The 26,455-nt window shown below is 38.0% G+C and overlaps 1 protein-coding gene across 3 annotated transcripts; it reads right to left on the bottom strand.

The window, feature by feature from the left end:
- Positions 1-713: 713 nt before the first annotated feature.
- Positions 714-26,175, bottom strand: LRRC34 (leucine rich repeat containing 34). Of its 3 annotated transcripts, XM_004424815.3 has the most exons (11): positions 26,054-26,175; positions 18,660-18,780; positions 17,234-17,352; positions 17,071-17,135; positions 15,748-15,831; positions 11,965-12,093; positions 9,608-9,703; positions 5,983-6,137; positions 5,220-5,375; positions 4,465-4,591; positions 714-2,852 (listed from the first exon to the last, which is right to left on the bottom strand). In XM_004424815.3, exons 1-11 carry the CDS (start codon positions 26,154-26,156, stop codon positions 2,649-2,651), a joined length of 1,359 nt encoding a protein of 452 aa, XP_004424872.2. In that variant the 5' UTR covers positions 26,157-26,175; the 3' UTR covers positions 714-2,648. The 3 variants fall into 3 exon arrangements, with proteins under 3 accessions (XP_004424872.2, XP_087296180.1, XP_087296181.1); XM_087440054.1 differs by lacking the exon at positions 15,748-15,831; XM_087440055.1 differs by lacking the exon at positions 18,660-18,780 and having other exon boundaries at positions 26,054-26,141.
- Between the last annotated feature and the right edge of the window lie 280 nt (positions 26,176-26,455).

The raw sequence follows: 26,455 nt of genomic DNA, 5'->3' as shown, positions 1-26,455 counted from the left end.
ATGAATGAATCACACTAATATAATGTTGAGCAAAAAAAGTCAGGTACAAAAAGTATATACTGTATGATTCCATTTATATAAAATTCAAAAACAGGCAAAACTACTCGGGTGTTAGAAGTCAGGACAGTAGTTGTCCGTTGGAAGAGGGTTGGAGGAGCTTCTGGGAAGCTTGTGGCATTTACTGTCTTTTATCTGTCATTTTACTTATTTGGTCATAGTTAACATAGGTTAGCTTTGTGATAATTCATCTAGCCGTGCACTTAAGATTTGTGTACTTTTCTGTATGATTGCTATACTTCCATTTAAAAGTATAAAAACTAATTTGAAGAATGAGAATAAATACTACAGCATTGGTTCTTAAACTTGAATGAGATTAAAGATGACCTAGGTTGTAAAAACGCAGATTCCCCAGGCTGTCCTCAGACATTTTGATTCACTAGGTCTGACTCTAAGAATCTGTATTTTTAACACTTGCCCTAGGTGATTCTGATGCTTCACACTTTAAAAAATGCTGATTTAGCATCTGTGGGTTCACGTGTAAGAAATTTGTCAATTTAAATTCAAGTATGAGTTGATTTGATCTCTAGTTGCTAGGAGTAGCATTTCATCACCAGCTTAATGTTTTCCAGATGTAATGACAGTTGTTTAAAATGTTCATATTTATTCTTATAGCGTGGCTTTATTGAATCTATTGAATTGTGCAGTTTTTCAAATTTGATTAAAAGACAAAAAATTTTATTCATTTCCTGTTGCATTTTTAACAATACAGAGACATTTGATTTTCCTGGGACATAATAGCTTTTTTAGATACAGATATTTAGTTCTAGCTATATTCCTCATGTAATAATGTAAAAGAACTTTGTAAAAAAAAAAAAAAAAAACTAGTCTTTATCTGCAGAGGAGAGATCTTAAAATGGAAGGAAAATAATATTTGAAACATGTAGAAAAGAACATTGCCGAGTAAGGCTTGTTAAAACCTAATAACTAAGAGTCAAATCATTAACTAGTAAAACCAGTCAGTGTGTCAGGATACATATAGTCACTTGTAGAATTCTGTGAGCTATACAGTTTTGTCGGTTCCAGTGTAAACATCTGTTGACAGCAAACCTTCAGTAAGTATTTTTTGCATCAATGGAAGGTCATTTTATTTCTAAAATTCCATTACCAGATTGTGGTATTCTTTAATAGAACATATAAACAATATTTATGTAAAAAAAAAACCCTGAAATCCATTTCACGTGTTTTGTTATTAACATGAACTCTTGAGTGTGTATTTTTCAACCAATTCCAGATGTTTTAAGATTTTGTTTTTCAGCACAAACTCAACCTGATAGCAGCCATCTGTTCTGGATGATTCAAATTCATCTCTCTGAAAGCGTTGAGAGTGGATTTGGTAAGGCATTTAGGTCTCTTCTGGCTCAATGACTATAACATTAAGTGAAAATAGTGCCTCATACAGTTTATTTAGATGTTCTTCCCATTTCATGACCACCACCACTGTCCATGCCCACTCTCCCCCACCACCCAGAGTATGGAAAGGTGGGATTAGGTGCTGAATATAAGGAAAGACCTGTTAAACATGAAAAATCATTAAATAGTGAGTAGGGGATATTTATCTTAATTGTTTACTGAAGGAATGGGCAGTGGCAGGTGTGTTTGTTGTGGGTTTTTTTTTTTTTTTTTGCAGTGTTAAATTTTTGGACTAAATCCAGCTGTTATTTGAGGAATTCACAGTACTTTAAGTGAAGGCCAACACTTAGACAGCTGTAAAGTTGACCACCACCTTTATTCCACCATCTCACTCGCAACGTTTAGAGATGAATGCTATTTTCTTTTAGACTATAGAACCTCAGCTTAATTTAAAGTTACCTTTTTAAAACTGTCTACGTATTTTTTTTCCCATTTTGCCTGGCTTGAACAGTAATAAATCATTCAGATCAAGTAGCCTCTTCTGAGTACATATGAATTAATAAATTTGTGAATATAGGTCTGTAATCAAAGGATCATAGTTCAATTGCCCTCTTTATAGGAATCTTAATTTGAAAACAAGATTGGCCACGGACAACTAATTATTTGCCATCAAATCATTAAAATGTTACTGGCATCCCCTAAAAGAGAGAACTATCTTAAAAAGTTCACTGGCAGCACTGACTTGTTTGGAAAGTATATGTTTATATGTGTTTGATTATGTGTATGTTTATATATATTTGTCTGTATTTTTGAAATTGTATCAACACTCATCTGTAATATCTAAATAAGATACATAAAATACTTTACTTTTTCAACCTCTAAACCCCTTGAAATTCCCTGGGAATCTGCCACCTGAAACTTTTTTACCACTTCATGACAACTTTCAGTTAGAATACCTATAATGATAATACCTTTTTCCTTGTATGCTATTTTTACTACTTGATTATTATATTTTCTTTATAGAAAGAAATAAGTTTAGTTCCTTGATTTCTTTCTTTAGGGTTGCAATTTTAGTCTCTGTTTTGTGAAATTTCTTTTAAAAAATTACTCAGTTTTTAACACATCTGACAAAAGTAACTTGTTCTAATTTATGAAAGAAAAATTTAACAGGCAATAAAATATTAATCTCTGTGAAAGTAATAAGATAAATATGTGAAAATTATTTTAGAGCTTGTTTTTCATATATGTTGACCGACTGGTACAAGAGTAAAACCTGCATTAGATGAGTGGCTGCAAGCTTCTCTATCAGTTGGTCTCCAGTAATAATGCTTTTTAAGGCCATTGGAGACTTCTGCAAGATACAGACGTCCATCCACAACAAATGGCTCCACATCTGTATTGTCTGGTTTTAGACGGCCTATTTGAATTAAGTCAGAATATGCCTAGGATTTTTAAGAAAAGAAAAACTATTATTAAGAAAATAGTTTATTCATTTTACAGTGCTTAAACAAATTTCAATATTCAAATTAGCTGTGCTAATTTAGTTTAAAATATTCTGAATAACATTGCTGAATTTTAATATTTTCCAGTTATTGTACATTTTTATTGATTTAATTCCACACAATGAAATTATAATCTTGCAAAACTTATAAATAAGTTTTAATGTATAAGGCACATTTTGTGTTTTATGACTCCCAGAGTTGTTAATTGTCTATATTACCAATTTTGTGGACCAAAGGTCCCATGGTCAAAATTTTCAAGTCCCACAGCAGTTCTTTTTTTTTTTTGAAGCTTTTTCCCCCCACTTTTTATTTATTTATTTTTTTTAAAGATTTTATTTATTTTTATTTTTTCCCCCCAAAGCCCCAGTAGATAGTTGTATGTCATAGCTGCACATCCTTCTAGTTGCTGTATGTGGGACTCGGCCTCAGGATGGACAGAGAAGTGGTGCCTCGATGTGCACCCGGGATCCTAACCCAGGCCACCAGCATTGCAGCGCGCACACTTAACCACCAAGCCACAGGGCCGGCCCATCACAGCAGTTCTTAAATGAAGGAGTAGGGCTGTTGTATATGCCCTTGAAGATCTGGTGGTAGCCAGGGACCCATTTCTCAGAAAAATAAACAATCACAGATTTTGGCATACAACTGTAGGGAGTTCATAAACCCCCTGAAGCTAACCTACAGATTTAGGTTATGAGACAATTCCCATAGTATTAGATGCTAGCCTGGCTGGCCACCTAATTATTTCTTCATTGCAGAATTTTCTTTGGATATCTCTTATGGATCACTGGAATCTATGTAAGGGTGTCATACAAATGTGTTAAACTAAACTGGTTTGTCAATAAGGTTGTGATTATAGAGAAAGGCAGAAATTTAGCCAGTAAAAGATTTAAAGTCTAGTTGCTTTCTGCTTCAACTTGTCACTATTAGTTCCAAACTTAACTTACCTTCTAATGTGTAGAATATGGATATCATGTTTTTCTAAAGTTAAGGGTTTTTATAAAACAACAGTAGTGTACATTTTATTACTCTTTTTAGTGGTGGAATTTTGGTTAGTCCTTTTGCAGATTTTGAGAATTTTAACATCTGATTTTTTCTTCATTCTTTCCAAATGAAAACTATTTGTTACTACACTTTTTATTTTGAAAGTAGTAGCAAGTGCTCAGTGTATTTACATAAGCGACACACCAAATATTTTGGCAGTTTATACTCTCTCTCTCCAAATTCCGTGTCTTGGTTTAATTATTGAGTAGCAGATTAGAGATTGTGCCACATCAATTTAGAATAAATCAACAATTGTGATTTAAAATTTTTTTTAAGTTTGGAGGAATTGGGACTGAAATTCAGTGATCTTTATACTTTTATGAAGTATTTGATATCTTTTGCTGTTTCAACCACAAAACTTTCCAGTAGCTACTTTTTAGGACTTATGTTAAAATGTATCCAAACTGCACTGTCTCACTATTTGTAATCATTTCTAAGGCAGCTAGCTGTAAATGTCTGATGTCAGAGAAGACCCCAGAAAAAGCCTTCAGTGAAGAAAACAACTTACCACACACGTAGCCTCATCAAATTTGTTTCCCCAAATGTAGATGTTAGAGAGAGTGGGATTTGTTTTCATTGATTGTGAAAGTGCAACAAGTCCTCCTCCCTCTATGTTGTTGCTGACCACTGACAGCCTGCAGGAAAGAAAGAAGTAATGACCCTGGAGACTAACAGTTCCGCCAAGAATGCATGAGTTAGCAACAGCATTTATTACAAACGTTTTACTGTGTAAAGTCTTAGCATTAAATATGTTTAATATAGTAGTCAAAATATTGACCATATAATTCCTAAAATCCAAGAAACTTAGTTTTCTAACTCGATGCTTAATGTACCCAGTAAAGCTACCTACATTTTGGAAATTGACAGTCTGTTGTTTTATATTATTCAGTATATGTTTGGGTGGATTACAGATATATTTTTCAGGATAAAGTAATCCAAATAATATTTTCTTCTTTGATTCATTCTTATTTTTAAGTCTTGATCATATTGAATGATTATGATTTTTCTGTTAGAATTCAGGATAAATAATATAAGCAATAAGAATTTTCTCATTAATCTTAAGCAATCATAATTAGAATCAATCTAAATTTTAAAAGACAGTTTTGAAAAATAGAAATTGAAATGTTTACTGTAACTTAATGTCAGTTTAGAAACTAAGTTTTGATTCTTCATCATGAATCTTAAGAGTTAAGGGGTTTGAGGTTAGTATTCTAAAAATTTGAGTTTTTCTGTTATTTTGATTAAATACAAAACCATACTAACGCTTTAAGACTCCTGTTGTGTGAAGCAAGAGTTTCACTGAGATAGTTTGCTCCTGCATCTTCTATTCTGTTAAAAGAAAGATCTATTACTTGCAGGGTAGTATTGCTTTTCAGTACATCAGCCAAATACACCATTCCATCACGAGTTATTTTATTGCTGGGAAAGGAAAAATATGTATATTTGAAAATAGGAAGTATTGTTCTTTTATTCATAGAGATAACATGCTTGAAAACTGTTATAGAGTAATAAACGGTACTTTCTAATTTAATATTTAATCACTCAATTTCCAAAAATGTTAATGAAAATTTGCCATAAAATATTGTTTCCATTCTGGTTTAAGTCATGCTTCGCTTAACAACAGGGATATGTTCTGAGAACTGTGTCGTTAGGTGATTTCCTTGTTGTGCGAACATCATAGAGTGTACTTACGCAAATCTAGATGGTAGAGCCTACTACACACCTAGGCTATATGGTACTAATCTTATGGGACCACCGTCATATATGCAGTCTGTTGTTGACCAAAACATCGTTATGCGGTTCATGACTTACATAATTAAACTGTGCACTCAAGTTATTAGGAGATATAATATCAGTATAAACTAAATAAAGAATAAGGCTTAGGATAAAAAGTTCACAACAATGGTTGCATTTTATAATCTTTGGACTTACTGTCTAACAAATTATCCTATGTACTATGAATATTTACATAGATTATTCCCACAACTTAACTTCTGAATTACTTAATCTATAAATTATCACTTACCAGCTGACATCAAGGTAGCGTAGGCTCCTGTTCAGATACAGTGCATCACATAACTGTTTAATACCACAATTTTTTATATGATGCTTACACATGTGTAGTTCAACAAGGCAGTGATTTTCCTTCAACATGCGGCCTATGTGAACTGTGGACTCTTCCTAAAAATAGATAAAATCTTTTTTCTAAAATATAATTTTGAAGCTGTATCTGTTTATTCCAAACATATGCTGTTACTTAAATTAGCTTTTTAAAAAGATTATATCAGTTAAGACTGTTAGTCTACAATTTGCATTTGTTTGGCCTGGCTTTTAAAAATATTTTTGCCACAAATGTCGTCTTCACCATCTTAGAAACAGGCAGCAGGAACTTGTAAAATGCAGTGACTAAGTGATGTAAAAGAGGCTGGTTAAAAAACAATAATCGTTTTTTAAAAAATCATTCCGGAAGGAAAAAAATCAGACAATTGGTCCTGTGATTTACTGAGCATATAAGCTCCCTTTTGCTGTTCTCTCAAGAGTCTAAACCTTTCTTGCACCCTCCATATGTTCCTGACTTTGCTCTTGATCTCCACTCTTAATAGTTTTTAGACAAAATACAAAGACTTTCCCCATCTCGATTCTGTTTTAAAAATACACTCATTAACCCTGTGATATATCCAATCCCTCCCTTTTATATTCATCCCAAATTTCTAAATATGTTTTACTCTTGTTTTCTGGTCACTGGAAGACTTTTTCTTTTTAATTCCAAAATCTAGCTGCTTCCAGGCAAAAGGTATATAACCTCGATGAGGATTTGAATACCAAGCACTTAAAAGATTTTATTTATTTATTTTTTCCCCAAAGCCCCAGTAGATAGTTGTATGTCATAGTTGCACATCCTTCTAGTTGCTGTATGTGGGACGCGGCCTCAGCATGGCTGGAGAAGCGGCACGGCGGTGCGCGCCCGGGATCCGAACCCAGGCCCGCCAGCAGTGGAGTGCGAGCACTTAACCGCTAAGCCATGGGGCCAGCCCCCAAGCACTTTAAATTTTTAACAAAATCAAAGCATGTCTTAAAATGAGTGGGCCAAAGTATTTTATGGAACGAGAAGTCCCCTTGTGTGAATGCTGTATTTGTAATAAGTTTTATAGTCACTGGAAATGCTGATCACTAACACAGATAACTATATATGCTCTAATTATGTAAAAGTACTTGGAGAAAAACCTTAAAAGTTAAATGAAGCCACATAGTAATAGCAGATAGTATATGATCTTTATAATAAAACTGTCCAAATGCTGGCTTTACCTTTTACTAGTTTTATGAATGGGCAAATTATTTCATCTAGCTGAGTCTCAGTTTCGTTTTCTATAAAATAGGTGAAATTATATTTCCCTCACAGAATCAGTTAACAAAAAGTACCTGGCACAAAATAAGTGTTCTATAGAAAACTGCAAAGCATTTACTGTTGTTTAGTATTCTATAATCCTGTATCTGATCTGTTTAAATTATTGCTTTGACACTGAAAAGATATACCCAAAGAAGCTGTAGTTTGGGATCTTAACAAATGCAAACTGACCAATTAGGGGGTCCAGTATTGCTCTGCATGGTGCCTGGAACAGAGAACATACTCAATGGATATTCATGTTTTATGCCTTGGTTGCATTTTTAGGTGAAGAAGCTTGAAAGAGGGACCACCCTTATTAAGGGAGGGAACTAGTATCAGAAACGGTAAAGGGTTTTAGCTCCATTCACGGAGTTTGTGACTTAATTTGCCTAGGGTGGCACCTGGCATTGGTATTTTTCCAAGCTCCCTAAATAATGAACAGTAAAACCCTTAAGTGGAATAGGTGTGCAGGCTTATATTTGGGAACAGCAAAGTATGAAGAAACACAAGAGGATTTTACTCCACAGCCATTTAAGAGGAGAATAGTACTCAGGGATAGAGAGGGTTGTGGCTGCCTTGGAAAGGAATAGAAGCCGCTCGAATTTAGCTGACTGCCCAGAAGCACCAGGCAGACACAAGGGCCTAGGCCTGAGAAAGGGCCCTGGGCTTAAATTTAATAACTACTCTCAGATGGATTTGGGAATAATGACACCACTCAATGTACTTACAAGAGGAATTGTGCTTCTAATGTGATTTCATATAGTTTAACATATTTTCTCAGGGCTTTAACCAGAAAATTTTGATTTAGCCTTCACATCTCCTGTCATGTCCTCAATCTGAGAACCTTCCCTGCCACCTCTTGTCCCCATGTTGATTTTTTTGTGTGTGTGTGAGGAAGATCAGCCCTGAGCTAACATCCATGCCAATCCCCCTCTTTTTGCTGAGGAAGATTGGCCCTGAGCTAACATCTGTGCCCATCTTCCTCCACTTTTTTTTTATGTGGGACGCCGCTACAGCATGGCCTGACAGGTGGTACGTCAGTGCGCGCCCAGGATCCGAACCCCGGGCTGCCAGTAGCAGAGCACATGCACTTAACCACTACGCCATGGGGCCGGGCCCCCATGGTGATTTTGATGTCCTTCCTCATGCTCCCAAAGGCACCCTGAGCATATCACTCTCTAGACTTGTCGGTCTCCCTCCATGTGGACTGAAAGCTCCTCAAAGACAAGGGCCATGGGCTTTATTTGACTTATCTCTAGCACCCAGCACTGTGTCTGCTTTAGGGCTGCATTCAAATATTTACGGAGTGAAGGAAGCACTTCACGAGATGCTTACTTTGAGCCAGGTATTTTGCTGATCTTTAAGTAGGGTTCTTGTATTTGAGGATTCTGGGTGTCTTGTTGAGCAGTAGATATATGTACATGAAGCAATTAACATGATGTAAAATTCCAAAAATTGTGGTACAGAAAAGTGCAAAAGTAATTCAAAGGAGAGATCCACACAGGCAAAGAATGCAAAATACACTTATGAATGTGAAAAATACTTTAAAAATATGGCTAATTCTAAATTACTCATATTAAAGGGGAACAGTGAGGTAGATAATTTAAAGACTAGATAAAGTGCTGTGAACATTTTCTTTTACTAGATATTCTCTGGTTTTGTTTAGATCAATAATAAAATGAATTCCTATTCTCTAGCTTTTTATAACTGATAAGAGAGGAAAGCCACCTACAAGAATGTTAAGGAGCAAGGAGAAGCCTTCTTCAAAGTAGGAACCATGTTTTTCCTCATCTTTCTGTCTCCAGCATGCAGCCCTACCTATCGGATCAAGCCCAGACTTCCCAGACTGCTCATCACACACATTTGCCATTGTTACTCACGATTTCAAAGATGTAATGGTTCAGTCACATCAGTATAACAAACAATAAAACAGTTCACACTGAGCTCTTATAATCTAGTCTTGAAAACTTTAATCACTGATACTTTCATCTTAACTACTTTGCCCCTCACAGGTTTACTCACTGAGAATTTGAGTTAATGAGAAAAAAAGATGACATGTTTCCTGCTTAAGCAAGCAACATCTAAAATCATACTTAGTTAGAAAACTCTTATCAAGAATTAATAATTTTATTTTAAATAAAAGTTTTTCTTCGTAAACAGTAGTTTACAATTCTAAAAATACAAGGCTTTCATGAACCTTCAGTAAGTAGTACCTTGGTTTTCTTCACATGTAATAATATCAATTGCCATCACTTTGAATACATACCTGTTCACCATATAGTATAGGTCGGTTTAGGTTTATTCCCTTAATTGTTTGGTTCTGAGTTAGGACTGTAGCAAATGCTATCACACTCTGCATTCCCTAAAAACAGGTAAATTCATTAAGGAAACTGACAAAGTATATAAATTAATCTCCCTAAATATTTCAAGATCAGTTATCTGGATTGTTATAAATTATGTTTGTAAAAAGTTTAAGCATTTCCTGCTCCTTAAATTGTAGGTTGATCAAATTCAGAAATGAATTGTTACTGTGTTCTTTTCTCCCTGCCCTAAAATCTATCTACAACATGCAAGGGGAGTTTCTTCAAGTCTCAGTATTCATCTCCTAGTGTGTTTGCCTCTAGGTTTGCTCCTCGAGGTTCTGTATGATGCAGACCTCAGACACACAGACACACATGTGGATCCCAGCTAGGGCTCTATGCTGCTTAGAACACATATGCTTGTACCAGCATTCCTTTATATTCATACTCGTACTTTAAGTGAGTGGGTGGCAGGACAGGAGAGGGTTACTAACCACATTTTTCAAAGCTCCCTCTCTACATTATTGGAAGGGCCTAATCCTCCCCCATCTCTGTGATGGGCACCACCACACACACCCGGCTGTTATGCCAGAAACCCTGGGCCTCCTCTCACTCCGCCACTCCTCATACCCTCCCACCCAGTGCATCAGTAAGTCTTACAGATTCTTCTTCCAAAAGATGTCTCAAATTAGTCCATCTCTATGGCCACCACCCCATCCCCAGTCCTCATGGCCCACCTGGACTGCTGCAGTAACTTCCTAAGTGGTCAGGGGCTTCCTCTTGCCACCCTCTAATTCCCAGAGAATTAGAGAAACCAGAGTAATCTTTTGAAAGTACCCGTCAGATCATGTCACCCCTCAACTTAAAGCCCTTCCATGATTTGCATTTATAATACAATCCCTTCTTCTTCCTGTGGCCCATCACCCACGACCCACAACCACAACCACAACCCACACAAACTTGCTGGATCTCTGCGAACTTCTCCACCTTCACTTTGAGGCACTCTTTTAACTTCCTTTGCCCCGCCACTCTGGCTTTTCAGTTCTTAAAACCTGCCAGACTCAATTTCATTCTTCATGTACTTCCCTCACGATTTTTTGCCATCTCTGAATATCAGTTTTACTATTTACCTAATAGTTTTCCATTAAATCAACTCACTTTTTCATTTATACTTTAAAACTCGGTATCACTACCATAAATGGAAAACCATAATCCCTTAAAATAAATAGAAAGCATCTGTAAAAATAAATACATGAGTATTAAAATTACCTCCTGTGTATCAGTACTGCTACGCAGACCACACTTGGGGAAGCACTATCTTAGAGTCTGTGTGTGCTGGACCCCCTGCCTGGGATGTTCTGCCATGGACCCTCTCCAAGGCAGTTTTTCCTCATCCTTCAGGACTCCTACATATTACCTCCTCAGGTCTTACGCAACCATCCTATTGTGCAGATTACCCACTCCCTATTATCAGAGTACTTGGCCATCTTTGTAGCACTTTTCTCTGCTTGTTTATTGGTATTTTCTCAACTAAAATATAAGCTTTATAAGAGACCATATCTGATGCATTCTTATATCTTTAGAATCTAGGATTGTGACTTGGTATGAGTAGGCAATATATATTGAATTATACATATTGCTTTCCCAGAACCGCACTGGCTGCATCTACCACCTTTTTAAGCTTCAGAACCTATTACCCCAGAGAACTTCCTGGGCCATCTTATTGTTTGTGTGTCCCCATGATTTTGCATTAATCTGAGGCTGTACAACAGGTTCCCAACAGTAGGCCTCAAGGTTTGAAAGCATGTTGGAGAAAATGAAGCTTGGAATTTGAAGACATGCAAAAAACACACACTTCTCATTATCAGGCCAGATGAAGGCCCAGAGCAGCCTTTGGCATCATCGTTCTAGGTTTTTATGCTACAATATAACTACTCACTACAAAATGTTTTCTAAAGTAAAAAATTATAAAAAGAAAAAAATTATACTAATTAAGTAGTATTTGTTTAATTAAAATGAACATAATCTTTTTCTTAAAAAATCCCATACAGGTTAAGAAGGGTTATGGATGGAAGTTTAGGGAGATTTTTATTATAGTGAGTATTCTTCTGTAGTATTATTTACTACAATCTGATTTTATCAATAGCACTATTATGCCTAGGTTAAAAAAAAAAAAAGCTTTTTCTCCAATATTAGACATTAGGGGCAGGCTCAATCATTCCTAAGACTGTCATTTAGCTGGTCTCCTTAATGATTCTCTATGCTGGTTTCCAGGGAGAATGATCCAATATCTGGGTGATTTTCTCATAACCAATTTACTCACCAGATCACAGTCACCCAGATCTAATTTCTCTAAGGATGAATTAATTTGTAGCATTGCAGCAAACAACATGCCACCTTTATTTTCAATCTTGTTTCCAGTCATTCGTAGGTATTTCAGAATTTTATTCTTCTGAAAAGGAAAAGAATCAAAACTTGGTTAAGTTTTTAACACACAGAGTTCTCTTTAGATTACATGAGTTAGGAGACTATATTACTATTTGCAGACTCATCAATTTTTCATGGAGATAGAACAGAATATATTCCTTAAAGGTAACATTCAGTTTCCCATAATAGATGAAAATCTGGTTTAATAGTTTAGCATAAAGAATGCCCAGAAAACAGATGCCCCAACAATGACCAGTAAATGAAGCAGATTTTAATAAACGTTCATGTCACTGGAAAATCTATAAATTTATCTTCTAAGAAAATTATACCACTTTTTTTATTGAGGTGAAATTCACATAACACAAAATTAACCATTTTAAAGTGTGCAATTCACTGGCTTTTAATACATTCACAATGTTGTGCAGCCATCATCTCTAGCTAGTTCCAAAACATTTTCATCATCCCCAAAGGAGACCCTGTACCCATTAAGCAATCACTCCACATTTCCCCGTTTCACTTTTAGTGATATAATTTCTCAGAGATTGGCGAATTTAATTCCTTCTCTTATTCCAGTCTTTTGATAACTCTTTCACAAAGAAAATTACAGATGTTTCATTGTTCTAATGAATAAATATTAGGACATATAAGTGCAAAAAATTATCTTTAAAATTAATTTCAACCCCCCGTGAGAGCAGGAAGAAGGCAAGGATGTCCATTCTCACCACTTCTATTTAACATTGTATTGGAGGTTCTGAGCCAGGGCAATTAGGCAAGGCAAGAAAAAAAAACAAAGGGCATCTGGATTGGAAAAGAAGTAAAACTATCTCTGTTTGCATATGACATGATCTTATATATGGAAACTCCTAAGGAATCCACCAAAAAAAGCTGTTAGAACTAATAAATGGGTTCAGCAAGACTGCAGGACACAAGATCAGTCTATAAAAATCAATTGTATTTCTATACACTAGCAATGAGCAATACAAAAATGAAATTAAGAAAATTCCATTTACAATAGCATCAAAAAGAGTAAAACATTAGGAATAAATTTAACAAAAGAAGGGCAAGACTTGCACACTAAAAACTACAAAGCATTACTGAAAGAAAGAAGATCTAAATAAATGGAAACACATCCCATGTTCACGGATCAGAAGAATTAATATTGTTAAGATGGCAATACTCTCGAAATTGGTCTAAAGATTTAAAGCAATTCCTCTCAAAATCCCAGCTGCTTTTCTTGCAGAAATCGATAAACTGATTTTTTTTTTTTTGAGGAAGATTGGTCCTGAGCTAACATCTGTTGCCAATCTTCCTTTTTCTTTTTTTTTCCTCCCCAGAGCCCCAGTACATAGTTGTGTATCATAGTTGTAGGGTTGTAGCTCTTCTATGTGGGACGCCACCTCAGCGTGGCTTGATGAGCGGTGAGTAGGTCCGTGCCCAGGATCTGAACCAGCGAACCCTGGGCCACCAAAGCAGAACACGAGAACTTAACCGCTATGTCACCGGGCTGGCCCCAATAAGCTGATCTTTTTAAGTGATTAATTCAGATGGAAATGCAAGGGACCCAGAAAAGCCAACAGGATCTTGAAAAAAGAACAAAGAAGACTCCCACTTCTCAAGTTCAAACCTACTATGAAACAACAGTAATCAAGATAGTGTGGGACTGGCATAAGGACAGACATATAGATTAATAGACTAGAATGAAGAGTACAGAAATAAACCCTCACACTTCTAATCAATTGATTTTCAAAAAGGGTGTGAAGAAAATTTAATGGGGGAAGAATAGTCTTAACAAATGATATCGGGACAACTGGGTATCCACACGCATAAAAATGAAGTTAGACTCCTACCTCGTATCATATGCAAAAATTAACTCAAAATGGATCAAAAAACTGAGAGAGCTAAAATAAAAAACTGTTAGAAGACAATGTAAGTGTAAATCTTAGCGACTTTGGGTTAGGGAAAGCCTTCTTAGATATAACATCAAAAGGACAAACAACAAAAGAAAAAACAGATAAATTGAATTTATCAAAATTAAAAATTTTTTTGCTTCAAAGGACACCGTTAAGGAAGTGAAAAGGCAATCTACAGAATGAGAGAAAATATTTGCAAATCATATATGTGATAAGGGACTTGTATCCAGAATATATAAAGAACTCTTACAACTCAAAAGACAAATAATCCAATTTAAAAATGGGCAAAGGGGGCCCAGCCCAGTGGCATAGAGGTTAAGTTTGCACGCTCTGCTGTGGTGGCCCCGGGTTCACAGGTTCGGATCCCACGTGTAGACCAACATACCCCTCATCAAGCCATGCTGTGGAGGCATCCCATATACAAAATAGAGGAAGATGAGCACAGATGTTAGGTCAGGGCCAATCTTCCTTAGCAAAAGAGAGAGGAAGACTGGCAACAGATGTTAGCACATGGCCAAGCTTCCTCACACACAAAAAAATGGGCAAAGCATTTGAATAGACATTTCTCCAAAGATAATATACAAATGGCTAGTAAGCACATGAAAAGATGCTCAACATCATTATTCATTAGGGAAATGCAAATTAAAAGCACAAAACCTCTTCATACCAATAGGATGGCTAAAATCAAAAAGACAATAACAAGCGCTGGTGAGGATGTGGAGAAATTGGATACTCATACGTTGTGGGTAGAACTGTAAAAAGGGGCAGCCCCTTTGGAAAAGTGTGGCAGTTCATCAAAATGTTAAGCAGAGTTACCAAATGACCCAGCAATTCCACTCCTAGGGGTATACCCAAGAAAACTGAAAACACATGAGCACATAAAAATATGTGCAGGGCCGGCCCCATGGCTTAGCGGTTAAGTGCATGCGCTCCGATGCAGGCGGCCCGGGTTCGGATCCCGGGCGCGCACAGACGCACTGCTTCTCCGGCCATGCTGAGGCCGCGTCCCACATACAGCAACTAGAAGAATGTGCAACTATGACATACAACTATCGCCTGGGGCTTTAGGGGAAAAATAAATAAATAAAAAATTTAAAAAAAAAAAATGTGCAAATATTCATAGTAGCATTGTTCATTACAGACAGAAAGTGGAAACCCAAATGTCCATTAACTGATGGATGAACAAAATGTGATATATCCATACAATGGAATATTACTTGGCAATAAAAAGGAATGAAGTATGTTACAACATGGATGAGCATTGAAAGCATTAAGCCAGTCACAAAATGCCACCTGTATGACTCCATTTATATGAAATGTCCAGAATAGGCATCTAGAGACAGAAAGTGGATTAGTGACTGACAGGGGCTGGGGAGTGGGGGAGAAAAGCATGGAGAGGGATTGCTAATGAGTACAAGGCTTCTTTTTGGGATGAAAATGTTCTAAAAACAATGATAGTGGTGATGGTTGCACAACTCTGAATATACTAAAAAACCCACTGCCCTGAACACTTTAAAAGGGTAAATTTTATGTATGTGAATTATATCTTAATGAAGCTGTTTATTTTTAAAAATGATTTCAAAAGTGCTCATGTAATGTCCACATTTTAATAAATTGAAGTGCAATAAAAATGTACATTCCCACTATTAAAATAAGTTACATTATACATTTTACATTTATATACATTAACATTTTATTCTGTTGGTTCCAAGCTATCAGAAACTAAAATTCCCAAATAAAATGTTAGTTTAAGGTATACAAATGCTTACATGTAGTGCTTTAGCAATCAATTCTCCACCTTCAGGACCAATATCATTGAACATAAGGTTTAAGTAAATGAGATTATGTTGTTTCTAAAATAAAGAGAGAAAAGAAGCCTTTACACATGTATTATTGGAAATCAATTGATAATATATAACAGCTGCTTTATTTAAATAAAAGTATTTACCTCCAAAGAAAATCTTTAGAACCCAGAAAATCTGAAAGTCCAGCAAAAGAAACTACCATTAAGGAAAAAATCACCATTCTCATTTAAATATAATTGCAATATAAATGAAAGAAAAAGACTATATTCAGTTTTGACCAATGATTCAAAGTACGGATGTGCTTTATGTACTTATAACCATCATGTACAAGAAGTTCGCAAAAGATGACCCAGGACGTGTAGGTACCAGCTCTACTAAGACCAAATACATAAACGGGTTTTCAGTGTATTTCAAGTGTTATAAATACAGCCCAGGTCAGGACCATAGACAGGTTGCAAAACGAGTGTTTTCTGTGTGTGCCATTAGACTAGGTGGCTTCACAGTAAACAGAACTAAGAACGTTTTGATACCGACGATTTTTGCAGCATTTTTATTTGTGATTGCTGAGAATAACTTGGTTATTTCATTTTTTTTATATCTTCACTCTGTCCTTACACTGTGTGCCACTTTTATGGATATGAGAATTTTAAGATCATTTTAAGCTCATTAGAAGCACTTTTTTTTTTTTTTAAAGATTTTATTTATTTATTTTTTTCCCCTTAAAGCCCCAGGAGGTAGTTGTATGTCATAGCTGCACATCCTTCTAGTTGCTGTATGTGGGACGCAGCCTCAGCATGGCCGGAGAAGCAGTGCGTCGGTGCGCGCCCGGGATGCGAACCCGAGCCGCCAGCAGCGGAGCGCGCGCACTCAACCGCTAGGCCACGGGGCCGGCCCCCATTAGAAGCACTTTTAGCAGATGAGATTGGGACAGGAAGTTAGGAAATTAAAAAGCCAATTTAAGGGAAGAATCAGAAAAATGATATATGCTGCTTTAATCATGTTAACTGAAAATACAGACACTTGTCAATCTTCTGAGGTTGAAACAAGGCCTTTTCTTTAAATACACCTACTCTGATTGGCAGACCACACTGTCTTTGTTAAATGAAATGCAACCATAATACAGCATTTCAACTTGGGTGTCTCCAAAGTGAAATCTGCAATCAAGGGTTAACTTAGCAAGCTTGGGGTGCTCGCACCCTCCCTGGACGTTCGAAAGAAGAGACTGTTCTTAACTGGCTCCTGGGAGGAAAACAAAAGAGCTAAGAACATTTTGTAGTAATTTAATACCTGAAGCAGTTTTGCAGCATAGTATGCGCCAACGTCAGTTATGCAGTTATATCTAACATCCAAACCTGAAGAACACAGAAGAATAGAAGCTGATACTCCATATGATGAATACTTAACATCAGGAAAATGAAAACAGGAGGTAATGATTCTTAAGGAGACATACCACTAATGTATGGCGTCTTCTTTAAAATTCTGGCAAGAATCCAAAAATCTTCACCTGTTACTCTTTCTACTGGCATTAAGCGACTGTTACCAGCAATGTTTAATGTGATTCCTTCCAATCTGTTAAAATACAAAAAAGAAACCCAGTAAAGAAATAAAAGTATTTTTTCTTAAAGATTTTTTATTTATTTTTTTGCCCCCAAAGCCCCAGTAGATAGTTGTATGTCACAGCTGCACACCCTTCTAGTTGCTGTATGTGGGACTCGGCCTCAGGATGGACAGAGAAGTGGTGCCTCGATGCGCACCCGGGATCCGAACCCGGGCCGCCAGCATCGCAGCGCGCGCACTTAACCACCAAGCCACAGGGCCGGCCCAAAAGTATTTTTTCTTAATGTGTAAAAAGTAACATCATGGATGGCATTTACTGGAACCAAGTATGTACCACAATATAGATTTACACCAAGTAACTTAAAACTACCAAATATTCTAGATTTTGCAAAGCAATTTAATATATGCTGTATAATTTTGCACACACACAATAAAACAAAGTATCCCCACTTTGGTAGACAATGACATTGAAGACGTGAGTGATTTACATAAATAAACCCAGCCCATGGGAGTTAGGGACAAATCTGGAGTCCAGACCTGGAGACTGCTGGTCTAGTGCTCTTCGTGTTACTGCACAAAATCGGGTCCTCTTGCCCGATGTGCACAAAAAAACAATTAATTACAGCATCGGCTTTTGGGGGAGAAGTCAGCTTTATTCTGTGAGATAGATCTGCAGGGGGACAGGGGGCATGTGCCCTCAGATCTGTCTTCCCGATTCAGGATTTGGGGTAAAATTTAAGAAATTACGGAGAACAGGCTGGCAGGACAGGTTTTGATTGGTGGGCTTCTAAACACTTATGATAGGGTTCTAACCATTTACAATGAGGTTCTCAACTTTTATGATAGGGTTCTAACCATTTATGATGAGGTGGGGAAGGAAATTTAACACCAGATCTCCCTGAATGAGGGACCCCTCACTTCTGATAAGAGTCTGACTTTTAAGTTCCAGTCATGTCCTGATCCTTTGTTTCCATGGGGAGGAGAACCTCTGGTTCCGACATCATTAATGTCAGGTCAAGATTTCTTCTTCTGCGCATGCTCTGGCTATGTGACTGCAAACTTTCTGAAAAGCAATTCTTAATCACTCTGCTGATAAGAGACGGGGTCAGTTGAACTGGTCTTGGAAGGCCCGTGGTTACATTCCCAGTGTATTCTACTACCTCCAAGACCTACTAACAGTGTCAGTCATCTACTTCTCTGAAACAAAAAATATGTTTTGTCAAGATTTGCAAATGTAAAATCACTTAGTACTCCAGGATTTTCACACAAATGAATATCAGTGAATATTATGGATGTAATCAAGTATTTGTCTTCCTTACCCCTTTTTAATTTCTTCATCCACTTCTTGGAGTATATGCAATATAAAAGGATTAATTTTCTGGGACTTTTCCATACATAGATTATAATAATCTTCCTGGAGACCATCAACAAGTTCTGGAGCTTTTGAAAAATAAATGCATTACCCTTCATTACATATAAATTATCCCAGGAGCTTTTTTTTCCGGAAAAAAAAATATATAGATATAGATATATTACACTTATTTCAAAGATAGTGTGTGTGTGTATAGAGTTGGGGGTGGGGAAGAAAGGGAAACAGAATGATGAGTAGAGAAAGGAGAGAAATAGAAATAAGGAATGCGAGGGAATAAAAATGCTGTTTGGAGGGGGCCGGCCCAGTGGTGCAAGTGGTTAAGTGCACCCGCTCCACTGCGGCGGCCCGGGGTTCGCTGGTCCGGATCCCGGGCGTGCACTGACACACCACTTGGTAAGCCACTCTGTAGCGGCATCCCATATAAAGTGGAGGAAGATGGGCATGGATGTTAGCCCAGGCCCAGTCTTCCTCAGCAAAAAGAGAGGAGGATTGGCGGATGTTACCACAGGGCTGATGTTCCTCACAAAAAAAAAAAATGCTGTTTGGAGAACTAGGCCATAGAAGCACCACTGAGGGTGGGCAGACACTAACTCGGAAGTGACATAAAGGGAAAACTAACCTCAATTATGTAATAGGCCTGGTTGCTGAGGAAGATGACATCCAGAGAAATTAAATATTTTGTCCAAAATCATGCAGCTAATAAGTGCAGGGTGCAGAATCAAACTGACTCCAAAGCCTCTTTCCACTCTGCCATGCTGGGCTAGGGTGACTCAAGATCTCTTATAATGGCTTCATATAAAGACAATTTTATCAGAGAATCTAAACTCAGTAGGGATCTGAAAAATCACCAAGATCCATAGGCTCCTTGGGTACCCTCTACACCATGCAAGTGGATGGCGTCTTTGAATACAGCTGTTGGTTCTTCCTAACACCAAGTTGAGGTCAGGCTCATAGAAGCTTCACCTACCCTGGCCTTCCATTTACTCTTTTGTACTCTTTTTTTTAGGTTTTATGTTTTATTGTTTTTGGGGGGTTTTTTTGCTGGGAAAGAGTCACCCTGAGCTAACATCTGTTGCCAATCTTCCTCTTTTTTTTTTCTTTCCTTCCCCAAAGCCCCAGTACATAATCGTATATTCTAGTTGTAAGTCCTTCTAGTTCTTCTATGTGAGCCGCCGCCACAGCATGGCTACTGACAGACAAGCAGTGTGGTTCCACGCCCAGGAACAGAACCCAGGCTGCTGAAGCAGAGCACGCTGAACTTGAACCACTAAGCTATCAGGGCTGGCTTCCATTTACTCTTTTTAAAGGTGATTTTTCCCTGTTCAGTCCTTAATAAAGAAGACAGAAACAAAGCAGAAGAGATCTCCTCCTCTGTTATATCTGCAGTTTTCCTTAATGATCTTATGTTTTCAATATTACTTTAAAAGCATCTTTTTCAAGGCACACGCCTTCTGGGGTGGAAGCAACACTCACTTTTCTTAGAAGCACATACCATCGTCTTTGTTTTCAGTCCTACCTTTTGTGTATGTCTCTTTAAATACCTGTGCTCAGAGATCTCACTACTGAAGCAGCCTGGTGTCTTTAGCAGCCAGCCTCTCTAAGTCTCTACATCTCAGAGATGTCCTTTGCTGAGTGGATTATATGAACTAAAGAGTTTGCTAAAAAATTTGCAAACAAGATTAAAGATGAGGAACATTATATTAAAAATGAAAGCAAATAAACTTTTATAGTTTTTTAAAATAAGCTTTTTAAAAATAAATTTAACCCACAATTATTCCAAACAATGTGGGAATTTCAATATCAAAAAGAAAATAAACATGCATCAGCAATCCCATTGCCAAGAACCACGATAATTGAGGTCAGGGTTATTTCCTCCCCATTGTTTTTCCTTTATATGTACATACAAGCATCTTTAAACAAAGCTGGAATATTTCAGTATAGTTCTATATCCTTTTTCTCCAATTAACTTTATATTGTGAGCAGTTTTCCAACATCATTAGATATTCTCTGGAAATTTTTAATGTCAGCATAATTTCTGTCTTGCAGATGGATGTACTCCTTCACTTATTTTAAGAAATTTTCATGTATTTAAATGATATTTTATCACAATATTTCCCAAACTGTGTTCTGTGGAATACTAATCTTCCATGAGATGATCAAAGATGTTCTAAATAGAATGGGCTTTATTGTCACATAAGTTTGAGAAGTGCTGAACTAAACAAAGCTCAACAGATCCCTATCTACAGCACTTCTCAAGACATTTAAACACTCAGGTGCACAAAAACTCTTCAAGTTGTTGAGCCTGGAGGGGAGGGAGGATAAAAATGCTCCATTTCGCAGACTTATGTGACCATGGTTCACATGGACTGCTATCTAGAAATGCTACTTTAGTGTCCTCAACAGGAAAGAAAGCAAGTAGATCTCAAACAGATTTACTTGTTGGAACTGGGCTCCCATTGGGCTTCTTTCCTCCCTCCTGGCTACTACCTCCCTTGGTATTAAAAAGAAGAGCTTAGGATCACCCTGAGAAGCCCTCTGAGATTCAGTGCCTGCCCTCAGCTCGCCTCGCCACACTCAGGACGTGCAGAAATGTGTCAGACTTACAACTCATGTTTTTGTGAAGACATGAAGTAATCTTAGATTACAAGCCAAATATACCCACAGAAAGTTACAAGAATTTTCCTATTTACCTGGTATTGGATTTAAAGTATTTAAAAGTTTCTGCTAAATTTTTCAGCTATTCTCTCTTTCATTTAAAATTCACCTGTCTTAAATTACACCCAAGAGAACTAGAAAAAGAAGAATAAACAAAGCCCAAAGCCAGCAGAAGGAGGGAAATAATAAAAATCAGAGCAGAAATAAATGAAATAGAGACTAAAAAACAGTAGAAAGGATCAATGAAACTAAGAGCTGATTCTTTTGAGAAGATAAACAAAACTGACAAACCCTTAGCCAGAGTCACTAAGAAAAAAAGACAGAAGGCTCAAATAAATAAAATTAGAAATGAAAGAGGAGAAATTACAAGGGATACCACAGAAATAAAAAAGGATTATAAGAGAATACTATGAAAACCAATATGCCAAGAAATTAGATAACCTAGAAGAAATGGATAAATTCTTAGACTCATATAACCTCCCGAAATTGAATCAAGAAGACACAGAGAATCTGAATAGAACAATGAGAAGTAAACAGATTGAAGCAGTAATCAAAAACCTCCCAAAAAACAAAAGTCCAGGACCAGACAGGTTCTCTGGAGAATTCTACCAAACATTCAAAGAAGATTTAATACCTATCCTTCTCAAACTATTCCAAAAAACTGAATAAGACAGAATGCTTCCTAACTCATTCTATAAGGCCAACATCACCCTGATCCCAAAACCAGACAAGGACAACACAAAGAAGGAAAATTACAGGCCAATGTCGCTGATGAACATAGATGCAAAAATCCTCAACAAAATATTGACAAACCTAATACAGCAATACATTAAAAGGATCATACACCATGATCAAGTGGGATTTATACCAGGGATGGTTCAACATCCACAAATCAATCAATGTGATATACCACATTAACAAAATGAAGAATAAAAATCACATGATCTTCTCAATAGATGTAGAGATAGCATTTGACAAGATCCAACATCCATTTATTATAAAAACTCTCAATAAAATGGGTATGGATGGAAAGTACCTCAACATAACAAAGGCCATATATGACAAACCCACAGCCAATATCATACTCAACTGTGAAAAACTGACAGCCATCTCTGAGAACAGGAACAAGACAAGGGTGCCCACTGTCACCACTCCTATTCAACATAGTACGGGAGGTTTTGGCCAGAGCAATCAGGCAAGAAAAAGAAATAAAAGGTATCCAAATTGGAAAGGAAAAAGTGAAACTCTTGACATGATCCTATATATAGGAAATCTTAAAGAATCTAACAGAAAACCACTAGAAATAATCAACAACTACAGCAGTTGCAGGGAGCAAAATCAACTTACAAAAATCAGTTGCATCTCTATACGCTAATAACGAACTAGCAGAAAGATAACTCAAGAATACAATCCTACTTACAATTGCAATAAAAACAATAAAATATCTCGGAATAAATTTAACCAAGGAGGTGAAAGACCTATACACTGAAAACTATAAGACATTATTGAAAGAAATCAAAGATGACATAAAGAAATGGAAAGATATTCCATGCACATGGATTGGAAGAATAAACATAGTTAAGATGTCCACATTACCTAAAGCAATCTACAGATTCAATGCAATCCCAATCAGAATCTCAATGACATTCTTCACAGAAGTAGAACAAAGAATACTAAAATTTACATGGAACAATAAAAGATCCCAAATAGCTAAAGCAATCCCAAGAAAAAGGAACAAAGCTGGAGGCATCACAATCCCTGACTTCAAAATATACTACAAAGCTATAGTAATCAAAATAGCAAGGTACTGGCACAAAAATAGACACACAGATCAATGGAACAGAATTGAAAGCCCAGAAATAAACCCATACATCTCTGGACAGCTAAACTTCGACAAAGGAGCCAAGAACATACAATGGAGAAAGGAAAGTCTCTCCAATAAATAGTGTCGGGGAAACTGGACAGCCATGTGCAAAAAAATGAAAGAAGACCATTATCTTACACCATACACAAAAATTAACTCAAAATGGATTAAAGACTTGAATGTAAGACCTGAAACCATAAAATTCCCAGAAGAAAACATAGGCAGTACATTCTTTGTCATCAGTCTTAGCAGCATCTTTTCGAATACCATGTCTACCGAGGCATGGGAAACAAAAGAAAAAATAAAAATGGACTACATCAGACTAAAGAGCTTCTGCAAGGCAAAGGAACCCATGAACAAAATGAAAAGACAACCCACCAACAGGGAGGAAATATTTACAAATCATATATCCAACAAGGGGTTAATTTCCAAAATATATAAAGAACTCATACAACTCAACAACGAAAAACAAACAACCCGATCAAAAAATGGGCAGAAGATATGAACAGATATTTTTCCAAAGAAGATATACAGATGGCCAACAGGCACATGAAAAGATGTTCAACATCACTAAACATTAGGGAAATGCAAACCAAAACTACAATGAGATGTTGAAACTGCGGATGAAGGAGTTAAAATTTCCCTGGATTAGGGTGAAACAGTGCCTTGTACCCACAAGGTTACCGAGGGAAACAAAATAACCAAAGTCTCTGAGCTTGCCTTGTGTAATAGCAGGAGGACCGCTGATAAGAGAGGAACTTGCTGACAGCCCCCTCCCCCCACTTGACTAAGCATCTTGCAGGAACATTAAGAAGCTAAAAAGACTGATGGTAAACTTTAGACATCAAAGACTAAAAATCCACTGCATGCAACACATAGAACAGATAGTCACGCCTGTGCGGAGGACTCTTAGAACTTCAGCCCCCATGGCCACATGCTCCCCCTCCCCTACCTAAAACCCCAAATAAAAACCCTTGCTTGTAGCTTTTCAGGGCGGTAGGGATCACACCGTTCTCCTTGCTCAGCGCTTTGCAACAAAATTTCTTTCTTCCACTACAGCCAGGTCAGAGACTGGCTTGCTGTGCAATGGCTGCCTGAACTCCCTTCAGGTTTGGTATCAATATCACCTTACGCCTGTTAGAATGGCTATAATTACCAAGACAAAAAGTAACAAATGTTGGAGAAGATGTGGAGAAAAGGGAACCTTCATACACTGCTGGTAGGAATGCAAACTGGTGCAGGCACTGTGGAAAATAGTATGGAGATGTCTCAAAAAATTAAAAATAGAAATACCATATAATCCAGCTATACTACTACTGGGCATTTATCCAAAGAACCTGAAATCAACAATTTGAATGCACCCCTATGTTCATTGCAGCATTGTTCACAATAGTCAAGATGTGGAAGCAACCCAAGTGCCCATCGACTGATAAATGGATAAAGAAGATGTGGTACATATACACAATGTAATGCTACTCAGCCATAAAAAAGACGAAAATCATCCCATTTGCAACAACATGGATGAACCTTGAGGGTATTATGTTAAGTCAAATAAGCCAGACAGAGAAAGACAAACACTGCATGATTTCACTTATATGTGGAAGATAAACACATGGATAAAGAGAACAGATCAGTGGTTACCAGAGCGGAAGGGGGTTCGGAGGTGGGCAAAAGGTGTAAAAGGGCACATACATATGGTGACGAATAAAAATTAGACTATTAGTGGTGAGCACGATGCAGTCGATACAAAAACTGAAACAATAATGTACACCTGAAATCACACAATGTTATAAACCATTATGACCTCAATAAAATAATTGGAAAAATAAATAAAAATAAAATTAACCTAAATATTGTATTTCAGGGTTTTATGGCACCAATAATTTATTTCCTACACTGTATTCATCTTAGGAGAAACATAATAAATCAGTCTTCAAATTGTAAAGCAAAAACTAGGAGTAACCAGTTACACAGGAAAATGTCAAGAATCTAACCCAAATTATAGTTTTCATCCATACCTAAGTCTTGAATTTCAAATAATCTTCACCTAACAGCACGTTTTAAAATTTCTAGAGAAAGGGCGTATTTGGGAGGTGGTTCCCTATGTCCTCCTATACTGCAACAGCCAAGTACTGGGAAATCAAACGGTCGCGAGTCAGACTTGAGCACCTATCCAGAAGTGACTGTGTGACTTTCAACAAGTTACTTAAATTCTCAGACCTTAAATTTCCTCTTATGCTAAAGGCAGAGCATAACAATGCCCATCCCGCGGGTGCAGTGAGAAATACGTAAGGCTTCTGGAACAGTGCCCTATTTACAAACACACTTAAGCATCCAAAGTGGAAATGGTGGGGGGAGGTGGGGCGTGCAGGTGGGTGTGCTTTATTTGCTAGAGAGAATTCATGGACGCAGAAATATTAAAAATGGAGGCGGCACAGAGGTGCAAGGTCGGAATGTTCTCAAGACCCTCTTGGCCCCCTGGGCCCTGCTCTCTGGAGCTTCCACAAAAAGGGGCCCGAGAAGAGCACTCAGACACCCTTCCCGAAGACCGGAAGAGCCAAGCGACAGACACGCCTTCCTTCAGGACAACCTATCGCGCGAAGGGCGGGTCCGCCGCGGGGACTTGGGGCTCCCCTCCCGCCGGCGTTTGGGGGCGCCCCAAAGTTCCGGCCACAGCGGGGGATCCGGGGACACCCGTCCGCCGCGCCGCCTGCGGCCGGCAGCCTGCTCAGGGGAATCGGCCGGGGCGACCGCGCAGCTCGGGCCCGGCGCCCCTCGGGGTTTTGTTCAGGCCAGGCGCCAAAGGACACGCTGCTTCTTACCGCGACCGTCGGCCAGGCCCAGGGCCGGAGCAGGGGTCGCAGTGGGGGCGGGAGGGGGTGACGGGGACCCGGACGGGGTGGCCTCCTCCGCTCCGCGCCACATGTTTCTCTTGCCGGGCGGCGGCGTTGTCATGACGACCGCGCGCATGCGCCTGCCTCGCCCGAGCCGCGGGCGTGCCACGTGCGGGTGCGGACCTTCTGCAAGACCCTGAGCGCCGCTTCCAGCTGGCTGCGCGGCCCCCGCCATTACCCGCTTGGGTCGTGAGGCCCGACTGGGCAGGCAGTGACCGCCGATGCTATGGAGGCTCCTTGATCACCATGTCTGGGTCCAGGTCACCCCACCCTGGGTTAAAGACACACTGAGGGAGGGCGCCCCGGCTCCTTTGCAGGGAGAAGTTCTCG

Source organism: Ceratotherium simum, chromosome 15 (assembly GCF_057802395.1).
Source record: "Ceratotherium simum simum isolate JZ-2026a chromosome 15, ASM5780239v1, whole genome shotgun sequence".
Classification (NCBI taxonomy): domain Eukaryota; kingdom Metazoa; phylum Chordata; class Mammalia; order Perissodactyla; family Rhinocerotidae; genus Ceratotherium; species Ceratotherium simum.
The sequence above is the reverse complement of the archived record's forward strand: the minus strand, read 5'-3'. Positions and strand labels throughout refer to the sequence as shown.

What these genes read in the sequence shown, in the direction of transcription:
- LRRC34 (XM_004424815.3), bottom strand. Translation starts at nt 26,156, where the DNA reads ATGTGGCGCGGAGCGGAGGAGGCCACCCCGTCCGGGTCCCCGTCACCC. An exon ending in CGCTACCTTGATGTCAGCTG is followed by an intron (nt 5,376 to 5,982) that starts GTAAGTGATAAT and finishes TTCCTTTCCCAG; the next exon opens with CAATAAAATAACTCGTGATG. An exon ending in CACAACAGGAGTCTTAAAGC is followed by an intron (nt 4,592 to 5,219) that starts GTTAGTATGGTT and finishes TCTTTCCTGCAG; the next exon opens with GCTGTCAGTGGTCAGCAACA.